The 12,724-nt window shown below is 38.7% G+C and overlaps 1 protein-coding gene across 3 annotated transcripts in view; it reads right to left on the bottom strand.

Moving 5' to 3' along the window:
* Positions 1–12,433, bottom strand: part of VPS41 (VPS41 subunit of HOPS complex) — a 109,185-nt gene extending 96,752 nt beyond the window's left edge. The window contains exons 1-2 of one of the 3 annotated variants that reach the window (XM_084208422.1): positions 12,402–12,433; positions 8,635–8,673 (exon numbers count right to left, since the gene is read on the bottom strand). In XM_084208422.1, coding sequence (XP_084064548.1) covers positions 8,635–8,673; positions 12,402–12,422 — 60 coding nt within the window. In that variant the 5' untranslated portion in view covers positions 12,423–12,433. The remainder of the gene's footprint in view (positions 1–8,634; positions 8,674–12,401) is intronic. The other 2 variants (XM_084208423.1, XM_084208424.1) reach the window with 2 other exon arrangements.
* Between the last annotated feature and the right edge of the window lie 291 nt (positions 12,434–12,724).

The following is a 12,724-nucleotide window of genomic DNA, read 5'->3' as shown; positions in this document are numbered from 1 at the left end:
GTTAGTAAAGTTTTCTTTATACCCTTTTCAAGCTTTGAGCCTACTTTGCCTTCCTCCTAATCCTATCTCAGAACAAGAAATAAGTAAGTATATTCTAGTGAGTGCAATGGTATTTAACCAGCGATAAAACCCACCACACCTACAAATATTAATTCTTTCCTGAGTCAGAGAAAAAGTAAAGACACATGAGAACAGTATGAGAACGCTAAGGTAGGTGAAAAAGAGAGAGGGACAGGAGGAGGTGCTCCAAGCGTTGGAACTAAGATTCTTCTGCAGGCTGTGGTGAGGACTACAGTTTCCCTCTAATTCATGAAGTGCATGGGAGGAAAGGTGTTCTAAAAGTTTATTTTAGTCCTCATTATCCTCTTTTAATTCTGTTAATGAATTTTTCTTCCTTTATACCTTTTAGAATTTTGAGGTTTTTAAAGTGTTTTCTCCTAATCCTTATCTCACCCCATGAGTTTTCTTTTCCCCTCCTCTGCTTAACTACAGCAGAAGAAAATGAATAAATGATTTTCATAGGTGCACTGGTGTTTGGCCAGCGTCAACCCAACCCACACCTCAAACTCATTTGCTAAAGCTCCTCAAGTAGATGTCCCCATATTTGTTTTTTAAAAAGAAAAAACAAATGTTCTCTGCTCTAAAGTGATGCAAACACAGCTTCCCTGATTGGCCATTTCTAGGTCTTACCTGGCCTTCCTTCAGAAGAAAAAAAATCCAGAACCAAGCAGAAGAAAGCACTCCATCCCCCACTATTTTGGATGACATATCCACTTCTGCTGAAGAATCAAGAGCCACAGAGCAAACAAGGAGAATTATTGTTACAGGCTGTGCAACTATTATGAAGTGCAGCTTCATCATTACCGTGTCTCCATCCCTAGGATACAGTTTCCAGACTTCTGCTCCTAGCCCCTATATAAAGGGACTATCTATGCTATTTTCAGAATTAGGATCCTAACTCAATTTCTCTCAATGAAATGAAATCTCTAACATTAATGGAATACCAAGAAAAACTCAGACTAAGGCCTTTAACCAGGCTGCTTGATAGTACCAAAAGCGGAATACAGTTTTATTGCATGTTGTTGTTTTATTTACTGTGCTGAATTTAAATCCTGAGCACTTTACCAGACCCTTTGGAAGCTCACTGAGAGAACACAAGCCTCTTTTCCTCCATAATTTTCATTAAAAAAAGTTGTTCCTACAGGAAAATTTTAACAAAGCAGAAAAAAAACCAAACTTGTTTAAGAATGAGAATAGCAAAGAGCATTTCATCATGAAGTCACTGGTTCAAAAGCAGGTAGTAGTGAATAAAAGCTAGAAACCCATTAAAGTTTTCAACTTCTACAAGAATTAATTTTAGTTCTGCAACTATTGGTACACAAGAAAACAAAAGGCACGAAGACTGAAATTTCTAAACTATGACAGCATGTTTGTGACTTATGCTGCTAAAAATATTTTCCCTAATTCTATGGTGAAAATACAGTAATGTTAGTTCTGTGAAAAACATTAATAACCTCTGATCTCATTCCTTTACAACTGTTCATAAGGCACATCACCAACACTTTTCCAGTACCTAGCTGTAAAATTGGTAAATATGGATTAGGATGGTAAAATTTCACACAGCAGCTTTCTGTTCTCCCCATGCATTTGCCACAGGGATTTATTTAATACCCTGGGAAAATGCAGATATACGCCGGGGCATGGAATTAAGATGATATGGCTGCCTGTGAATATGTCTCAAAATGGGCTGCATTTACAGTATGAAATGACACAGATGAAAGACAAAACAGAGCATTTTAAGTCTTCACAAAACTATTGTAACATATAGAATAATAGACTATTTTTGCACAACACCAACTGAAGATTTACTCCTAAAGGTTTAAAGGAGCTGGGCACCAGCCAAGTTTTGAAGCATAAGTAACACAAACATGACATACTTGCACGTGGCCAATCCTCATAAATGGCATGTTAAAAAAAAATAGTAGTAGAAAGTTCATATAATACAATTTGGTTTCATTTCAACTACCTCAGTTTATTTTGCTGATAGTTTTGTGCATGACAAAGAACACCTGAAACTTCCAAATCCACTTGAGTGTTCAAAAACATAAGTCTATCCACACCAAGTGCACAATACAGAGGCAACACAGGATAGGCTGTTTTATCTTCCATGTCGAAATCCAATTCCAGCACAGAAAAATCCAAACTCAGTTCAAATATCAATGAAGCTACACATTTCTACTTTTATTGTCCTTTTGCTGAGTAAGGAACTTGGGCAAACATTTGTTTCCCCTGTGAACACTACTCAAGCAACCCAGTTGCCACCTTGTGATCTACTGTATATGAAAAGCTGACAGTGCAGTTTTGAGAATAGCAGATTTTGAGGCTCACCTACCCACCACTGGGAAAGAGCTAAATTTCACCATGACTTTCTTTTTGCAGCCAGGAGTGTTATTCCGTACAGAGAAATACATTTAATATTTTGGGAAAGCCAGGTCTACATACTCTGCTAACACAGTAGCTTTGCAATTGCATTTAATTTATGTAGGAAGCACTGCAGCACTTTTACTTTTTATGTATTCCAAAACACACAAATAGAACAGGCACTTCTGGTTAATATTTATAGCTCATTAAATTAAGTATTTAATTTTCACTCAAAACCAGAACATCTTAAAAGAATATTGCAATAATCCATTTCTTTCCTGAAAGTCAATCCTCTAATAATGTTTATTATAATGTTAAGTTACTACTCACTGCAAACTTGTTTTTTAAATTGATGTAGGAAAAGATTCCATTTAAACTTCAATAAATATTTTACTATGCTCATCCTACTGACTCAAATTGATAAATTATTTGCATGATACATTTCCTCATCAATAAGGAGAACTTAGTACTTGGAATTTATGTAACTTTTCCTTCCATTCTCCCCAAAAGGCCAATTTAATTTAAAACCATACAGAGAGAAGCAATCTCTCTTCAGATGTCTGATATGTGAAACAGAATATATTTTTTGAGCATTTTTCTCCCATTTTACATTTTTTAAAATGATCTAGTGTACAACTATTCAGTAATAAGAAAAAACGTGGCATGATTAAAATAATTCCTTTGGAAAAGGTCAGATAGTAGACAAAAAAAGGCAACTCAGACTAAGGTACAGTAGCCACATCCATTTTTCTTGCAACAGTGATGCCCCTTCAAATGCTGCTGTCCACAGAACAGCTTACCTCTTCCAGCCCAGTGCTCCACACCCCATGTTAAGAGAACATTTTGATGGAAACACAATATGACAAGGAGTCTTTTTCACCAGATGCTATATTTACTTGAAATTATTTAATTGCTTTGACCTAATCCAGACCCAACCTACAAGACTAAAACTTAGAGTGCAGTGAAAACAGAAAGAAAATATTGAGGTTTTTCAGTTGCCTTTTTTTAAGGATTACATTTTTTTCCTAGCTGTGTTCCTGTTCTAATCAGTTTTCAAAACCCTAAAGAACAAAACCACTACTAGTTTCAGTGGTAAAAGTGTATCAGAGAGGGATATTTCTAAAACACCAGAAATAGTCTGAGCACTGGATTAACCAGGAATTTCAACAATACCTATCTCTCTACAAACTCTCATGAAATTTATTAATATAGCATTTAAATAACTTATGAAGAAACTAAATGAACAAACATGTCCCTTTTTACAGGGTAACCGTGAACAAACAGCAAAAAATTATAAGAAGGGGACATATAAAAATAGAAGTGCTAAAATGAAAATAGATGCAATACTGATGACTGACATATTCATGTATCTAAAAAAAACAAGAATACAGGTATCAGTGTACCTTCTTTAAAAAATACTATTCTAATACCTCTTTGCAGAACATGAACATCTGCATCCGCATGGCTTTTTTTTTTGTAATTTAATAAGCAAACAATTGCAAAACAAAAAACTTCTGCTGTACTGCAGTGTCAAAAAAAGAAACAAAACCGCAGTGACTTATGCCTTACATAATCAAGGATCTTTTCTTGGGACATAGCACTCATTTATAATTCCAGGGACATTTGTTCTTGAAAGTGTGCTTCCTGTAAAAAAGTCACATGCTGGATCAGCACAATCTGCTCATAACCCCTGTAATAAATTCGAAGGGAGAAGAAAATTTTCAGCCTTTTATTCTTTGCTAATTAGCTGGCAAAACATAACTATCTGTCTGACAGAAAACAGCTCAACTGAGAAAAGTAAGATTTTACAGCAACAGATGCATTGCAAGGAAGAAAAATAATTTGAAAATAAATTCAGATCCAGGCTGTACATAATTTATGGAGATTTTTTTTTTCCTCCACAGTTTCCAAATAGCCAAAAGTCTGATTACTTTGCTATCTACTTTTTAGATCTCATCAAATGTGACAGTCCAAATATTTAGCTTCAGGTGCTATAAAATAAAATTAAATAACCCAAAGAAACCACATTGAAACTAGGACTTTTCAGTCAAACAAACCTGCTCAGAAGATCCACCCTCAAATCTGGCTGCATATTTGATGATTAGACAAGGTTGGGATAAGTAATGCAGATATACTTCAAAAAAAGAATTTAAAACCCAAAAAACCAAAAACCCATCAAGAAACACCAAAACCAAATGTCTAAAGCCAGACATACAAAAAGAGAATACTTGTGTTTCAAGACCGAGTAAAATTACTTCACAAAATAAGGAGGTTTTTCCCTAAGAATTAAAGGGCTATTAGATATACAGCTTCCCCATCATAGCCTGGCATATAATATACTGCAGTCTGACTACCGGAAAAGAAAAAGCGTGTAATACCTCAAATCAAATATAAGAACATGATAGGAAAGTACCAACTGTACTGTAGTTACCAGGAAAGATCTAGAAGTGTGTGCCAACTGTACTGTAGTTACCAGGAAAGAAATGTAATGACTCTTCTACAAGTGCTACAAGTTCTACAAATTTTACTAGTAACTACAGCTATTTCTATATTGAAAGAAAGGCCTACTTAACATCTGAACAAATGCACCATCTTTGCTCATTGATACCTTTGCACTTGACACACTCTCACTTAAATAGCTGAGAAGTATTTTACACCAGGGCAGCCTTAGGAACTCAATTTCCTGTGGAGCCATTGCTGGAACCAAAATTACACTGATGAGCTTCAGATGACATACATCGAAGACAGTCAATTTTTGCAGATTCCCACATTTGAGGCCTACTATTGAGTTCTACCACCAAGTCTGTGCAAATAAGCATCCAGGCAATTGTAAAGAGCCTGTCCTTCAAAACAAACCAAGCGGGTAGCAAAACAGCACTAGAATCTTATTTGCTAGAAGATGCTAAAGGAATGATAGTAAGAGACTTGCTGCATGAGACAAAATTAATGTACATTTGACTCTTTGCTAAAATAATGGCACAGAAGGGTAAAAATATCAGAAAAAAAAATCCATACTTTGTTTACACATCCAATTCAGACAGGGGCATAATTTACTCAAAATCAGAAAATTTAATATTGCATTCCTCCATAACAGAAAACACATCTATAATGTAAGTTGGATATGTGTCATGTGCCCTCTGGAATAATTAGTAACAATATTCAATCTTATATGAAAAATTAAAATTAAATTAATTGCAAGAGTAACTATATATGTAAAAATTTTTAGTACTACGGTAAGACGTCTATGAAGTCCATGTCAAAAATATATTTTTAATGGCTAAAACTAAACACAGTCTGCAAGAATCAGTCTCTGATTCTAGAACCACCACCATAAAATACATCCCTGATTATTCAAACTATAGGCCATTCAAAAGAAATAATTACAATTTTATGATCACAAGAGCTAGGAGTGAAGACATCAGTTTGATCTAAGCTCTGACCATACTTCAAGTAATATAAGCAAGCACTGAGAACATTTTTACTCTTTGTGCTTTTACCATTTTGGTTTTATCTGAACAATCTTTAGAAATAGTCTAATCAGTTTCATTCCATTAACTATTTTCTGATTATTATAGATGAGCAATGTGATGGCTGGCTCTCACAATAAAGGGATGACTATTATGTGTATGATAAGAGAAGTTTTATTGATGGATATTTTTGTTATTGTGATTTGTTTAGACGTCCTCTGTTCTCCCCATAGTCCCCTTTTTCTCCCGGTACTGTTGCCAAAGGACGGCATTGAGAGTCGGGACATGGGGAAGGAAGGCGTTTACCTGTGCCCCTTGCATGGGGCATTTGGGAGGAGGGAAGGCTTGTTACTAGGAGGCACGGCATGACAACACCTGATCTCCAATCAAGTTGCAAGAAAGTGATCTCCACCAATACATGGCAAAGAAGAGTTGACTGACAGACCTTAAGAGGGGACAGGTTGCCTAATGCCACCCCAGGGGTGTAAAATGCAAAGCAGCCATTTTGTAGGCCAGCTTGTGGCTGCTGGGTCTCCTACTCCCAGCGTGCTGTCCTTCTTCCTTATTCACTCATTTGTTGTATTTTGTTAAGGTTTTAATAAATCTTTGAAATTCTTAAAAGTGAGGAGTCATTTCTCATACTGATGATCAAGATACTTAAGACTGGACTTAATACTCAAAGATGGCTAATGCAAAGCGTTTTCACAGACATTAGAATGACAATTGTTCTTTAGATCCAATATCTACATTCTCAATACATAAATTTCCTTATAACTTCTCTCTGCATGTGAAATTAACATTAAGAATAGATATCAACTTTGTTATGAGTAAAAAAAGAGTTACCCATTTTTTCAAAAAGGGTTGCAGCTGGGAGCTGATTGCTGGCAGAGGAGAATTCTTTGTTAGCTTCATGTTGTAATCATCTGTTAAGAGTCGGTCCTTAACTCTCTATTGTTGAGAATTCCCCTTTTTTGTCAGTACCACCTTGCCTGCAGCCAGGTGGGTGGATGGCCCTTCTTGGACGGGTAAAGTAGAGGACATCGGAGGACACAGGACACGCAAAATAACCTCAGACCCAGAATGCAACGAGAGAGGACCCCCACCAAACCCAAGAAAAGACCCCTAGAGCAACGAGCCAGCCCAGAGTTGGGAGATCGTGGTGATGTCTGGACATCAGGGAACAAAGTCCAGAGCCTGCAGAGATGCTGAGAACCTTTGTTGCCCCTCGCCCTGGCCACAGAGGACCTTGGCTGGAGCCAGGGACTCTGAAGGGCAAACCAAAAAAGTGAACAAGGGGTATACCCCCATTGCTCTCATGAGGATGGGACCCCCAGCTCTGCCTCCTCATGGACAGAGCTGCACTTTCCTCCTCCCAAGTCACTCCTGGGAGCAGTGGCGGGGTGACTGCGGACCTGTCCGGCCTTCCCACCTGAGCTGATCACTTTCAATAAAGGCATTAAAAAGGAGAAAGGTCTCCTGCCCTATTTATTTCAAACTTTAGCACAGGTCTAGTTCAAATTTAGGACTTTAAATTTTGTTAAAGGTGCATGATGCCTATTTTTCTTAAGGGAAAAAACAGTAAACACCCACCAACCTAGCAACCCATTTATGATTAATTCTTCTGTAAATACTGATTTGCTAAAGCTGAAATCTTGAAAAGCCAGTAAAAGTGCCATTTTTTCATTGCAACAAAATTAAGAAAAAAAAATTAAGAAAAAAAAAAAAAGCGCCTCAGGAGGTGAGTGTCTGTGTTCACTATCCTGTGAATGGGAATGTCAAGCCTTGAGAGGATTACTATTGTACTAAACACTGAGTCATTGTCCAGTGATTGTTTATCTCCACATCACAAAGCAGTATTCAGAATTAAGGTATTTCAAACTGGAGAAAAAAAGTCTGGCCCGGGCAGCTGTTCCACAGAGCAATGTTAAAGGGCCAAAAACCCCTGCTTCTCACCAGTATTGCCATTCAGTGCCACTGAAGATCAAGTAACTCAATGGCCAGAAGAAAAAAATATCTCACAAGAAACAAAGCCACCTTCCACTGCAAAAAGATTTTTTTAGAATCCACCAGTGCAGTCTCTGCACTATTCACTGTCAGAGAAATTAGGATTTCTGTCTGCTTAGTGCTTAAACCCAGCATGGAGATTTGTCCCTTGGTAAAAAACAAAATCTTTCTAAAAGCTTTATTTATAACACTACTGTTCAGACACAAACTCTTGAACTCTCTCTAGCTTCCTTCTTCTCTTCACCCCCAGCCCCCTTTTCCCACCACCTACAGCAGTGTAGGCAGACCTCTCCAGAAAATGAGACAATTGTTGACAAAACATCATCTCAAGAATAGAGAGTCTACAGGACATGATTAATTTGAGAGTGTGAAGCTATTAAAACAACAAAGTAACTACCTGAATGTAGTATTACTGCATATATAATTATACTTACAAATTTTCATTTTATCAAAACAGAAGCAAATGTACTTCAATCAATCTCTCAACAAAATTCATTTTACAATAATGGGGTGATTATGTTGTTTTTTTTTTTATTATAAAGAAGCTTCTAATAGCAATTCACAGCTTCTTTTTAATAATTTAAATAAGACCAGATTAACAATCCTTGGTACATAATACTGGCCAAACTTCTAAAAACAACCTGTGAAATAGTATTTTTCACTCCATATTGACAAAAAAACTAGCACGGACCACAGTGACTTAAATTTAAATTTCAGTGTAAAACATTTTAAGAAGGGTTACCTCAGATTCATCTGTTGATTCCTCATAAGACCTGGTTTCCTGAAAAGGACACAAAAAAACAGAGGTAAATACCTAAGTATATACATAACCAGGCAGTATTTCCCTTTAAGAAGTACTTTTAAACCCTTACTAAGAAATGAAAGACAAAGCAGAAGCAACTCAATGTTCAGAATTTCCATCCTTGTCCTTCATACTTGATTTGTGCTTGCACTTGCATTTGAGTGTCACAGTGAGACTCAGGTGCAGCAGGGACTCTGTTGTTAGTTACCCTAAAAGGGAGAGTGATTGGGTGATCTGAGAATCTGTCCCTGTGATTATCTTCCCCTCTTCCAGAAGCAGTAGCAAATTTTGCAAAGAAACTGCCCATATCTTGACTTCCATGGCAGAACAGCATCAAGTTGTTCTCAAGTTATCCACAAGCCAGCTTTGTTATTCAACTGTTTAGCTGTTAATAAGCCTATTTTAAACCTAAATAATTTCAAATCATTCTCCATAGAAATCCAGCATTCAATGACTTTCTCTTTCCTATCTGATGTTAATGTAAGACATGGCTTTCTCCTGCCTTTGAAACAACTGTACCTTTAAAACATCTCTCTGGCAAGATGATTCTTTCTACCCTAGAAAAAAAAATTTTTAAGTCAACTCCTACTCATCTCTCGTCTGCCCACTGAGAAAATCTGCTGATGCAATGCCTCCTCAAAGAAGTCAGCAAAACGAAGATTTACTTAACGTATTTATCTTTATCAATAGCAATAAAGGATTACAACTAATACACCGGCTGTGAATGTAAGCATTTTAACAATAAAATATGATATAAAGAAAGAACAAGTAAGAAAGAAAGCAGCATTTCAAATCTCATGAAAGGAGTCTTTGAAGAGTAAGATGAATAGGTACAGAATTCCACCAGACAAGACAAAAAAAAAAAAAATTACACCCTTACCAACAGCTTAGAGAAAAATGGAAAAGGGAGAAAATTTAATGCACTGACAAGAAGTGTAATTTTTTGTTTCTTACATTTATTTCTTTTCTGTATTTATATAATGATTGTGACCTGTACACCAAAAGCAAAGGCTTCCTTTTCATTAGTGGAGGCTCACATTGATGCCCATAATGACCATCACAGCAGATGGGACAGAAGCAAAGCAGCACTTCTACCTGCTACTGGAAGCTTCATGCAAGATGTTACCACAGTTAATGACACCCATTTCCTCCATTTTACTCACTACAGATAGACCCACCTCTAAAATACACATCCCATAGAAGGGTTATCAGCCTAGTCTACACTTACGTCACGAACTGGGAAATTGCAAGTAAAAAGTACATGGGAATCAAGGGAAGATGGAGTAAAATCCTGGCATCCTTTGAAGTTTAGGTTCAACTTTGCAAGCCCAACTGTTTGTCTGTCAGTCTCACCATCTCTAATCACAAGCTGCTGTAACTTTTCAGGAAATTACAATTTTGTTACTTACAATCTCTGTGCATCTTAACAATAACCAAGTGAGAACTGAACTAAAACAGTGTGGTGTAATATGGCCAGCTGATTGGATGAGCCAGAACAACACACAAAGTTCAACACAAAGTATCCTCAGATTCCTAATAAAAAAACCACAATTTTCACTTCTGAATACCAAGAGCTACCTACTCAAATCCTTAATAAATCAAAATTAATAGCACTACCATTGTGGTATTTTTGTATAATTCACATAGTGTGGGGGAAAAAAAAAACAAGCTCTCCCAAACAAAGGAATTACAGCAAGTGACATTTTTGCTAGTGCAGTTACACCAACTATATCTGCCCCTTATGGTTCCAATTGTTTTGGTTCAACACACGTGCAGGATGGAGTTAAGAGCTCACTTACTGAGACAGCAGCTGGTCCTCACACCCACCTGAGCCGCTTAACTGAGCCACAAGTTATGTGCAAAGGCATGCCTAGAGTATATTGACATATAAAATTAGGGCATGCCAGAAGTTGATTCCATTAATCAGTCCATGTGAACTAAGAAAATACCAATCTATTCTTACTTAGGACATCTACCCTGGTATCCCTACTGTATTCACAAGGCACTAAAGTCTCAGATACTGCATTTCATAAATGGCATACAAATAAAGGTAAATGCTTCATGGCCTTTATGTTTTAATGCAGAAAATAGCATAGCAGAAAATCAGAGGGAGCCTTGGCTTAGGAAAACAACGCAAAAATTGTATTTGTTCTCTGACAAGAACTTAGCTGAAGGTGCTTAGAATTGATACTTACCTACAAACTCACTTTGGTAGCAACTTACTATGAAAAGCTTTTTCCCTGGGTTTTCCCACTTGCTGAGGCAAACTTGAACAGTAAACTGTAGTTATGATTGCCCTGGGGCTTTGTTTTGTTCCTTTGCCTTCCCTCCAAATGCATGAACTGAAAGGATTATCCTCCACTTCCACTTTTTAGTAGCCTTGTAACTGCAGAAAGGAAATCCCTAAAAAGGGATTTGTAGACAACCAGAATACAAAATCATGTAGGAATAGCAGTCTTTAGCAATCTCAGACTCTAGGGGAAAATCAGCAGTACACTTCAGCCAATTGACAAACACTGTTGCTTAAGTAGCCTAAGAATGCAGTAAGGGAACACAGATCTGGAAACCACAGAAATGTGAAGTAATCTCTCACCATTATAATCTTTCACTTAACAGATCCAACATAAGTTCTCAAAATATTTTAAAGTGGGCTTTCCAGTATGATGGTTATAGGGTTTTCCCTTCCCCTGGTTTTACAAACATCATATGTAATCCACTATGTGTTTAGGTCCATAACGTAAACCTGACAGAGGGTGAAAGACACAAAACTTGAGTTTTACAGAAAAACATGCACAACACACACACAGCCCTTTCAGTAGAGATGTGCTTGCTACCCACAAGAAATAAACTGAAATGAATAAAGTAACTCTCCTATCATAGTCCAAAGAGAACAAAACACAGGCTAGTTTAATCTGTTGTATTGTAAGAGAAGACTTGTCCAAGTTTGTTTCATCCTTACAAAGGCTGCCACAGTTAAAAACTCATCAATCCTGGGGCAAAAAAAGTCTCCCCCAAGGAAGCCAAGCCCTCCCAACAAAACTCTGTCAGCAGGGAAGGTTGAAACCAGATGCCAGTCTCTAACTTTGGCCGGTTACCTTGAGGTAATTCTAAGACTCTCTCACTTTTAGGAATCCATGACTGACAAATATTGCACAGCTCAGCTGTCTATTCAAGTAGTGGCTCAGCAAAGAAGCATTTAGAAAGTACATGAAAGGGCCAGGAACTGCACTTTTTCCTTTTTTTTTATTTTTTTCCTTGGGAAAGAGCAACCTAGGGACGGGGAGCTTTAGGAGAACATCCGATGAAGGGAACAGCACCAAAATCCTCAGGTTTTGTCTCAGGAAAAAATTCCGTTGTTGAAATGAACTTGGTCATGTCTCCCATGTCCCTCGGTAGACAGACAGCTCTTGGCTCCACAGCGGCGTCAGACGCACTTCCAAACCCACCCTCCCGGCCAGACCCAGGTTCCGCCGCCTCCATCTTCCCTGCTCCGCCCCGGTGCAGCGAGGCTGCACCCGAGAGCCCCGCACCCCGCAGGGCTGGCTGCCGGCCTCTGCCCCGGCACAGGCACTGTCCCACTGTCCCACTGTCCCACTGTCCCTCCGCCCCTCCACTCCCACGTCCCCCGCCCCGGCCCCGCGCTTCCGCCATCCCGCTCTAAGCCCCTCTGCTCGGCGCTGCCGCCACAGTGCGCTGACAGTCTCTACCTTCTCCCCGGCTTCCGCCATGGCGCAGCCAGGCAGCTGTCATGTGAGGGAAAGGAAGCCAGGCGGAGGCACTCTGGGAAATGCAGTTTCTTTCCTTCCCTCCCCCCCGCTTTTTCGCCTCCTCAGCCCAGCTGAGGTGCGGTGGCGATGCCGTACAAAACGGAGGCCGCACCCCGGCCAAGTTTCCTCTCCACCCTCCTTAGCCGCGAGACGCTTTCTTAAGCTGAATCCATCGATTCTCTGAGGGAGACCAGCATGGTCTCCCAGCTCCATGGTACACCCTGCTGTGATGAGAGTGAAGGGAGCCGCCGCCGTGCTTGCTG

Source organism: Fringilla coelebs (genome assembly GCF_963513975.1).
Source record: "Fringilla coelebs genome assembly, chromosome: 1".
Lineage (NCBI taxonomy): Eukaryota > Metazoa > Chordata > Aves > Passeriformes > Fringillidae > Fringilla > Fringilla coelebs.
Note: the sequence above shows the minus strand (reverse complement) of the source record. Positions and strands in the feature narration are given on the sequence as shown.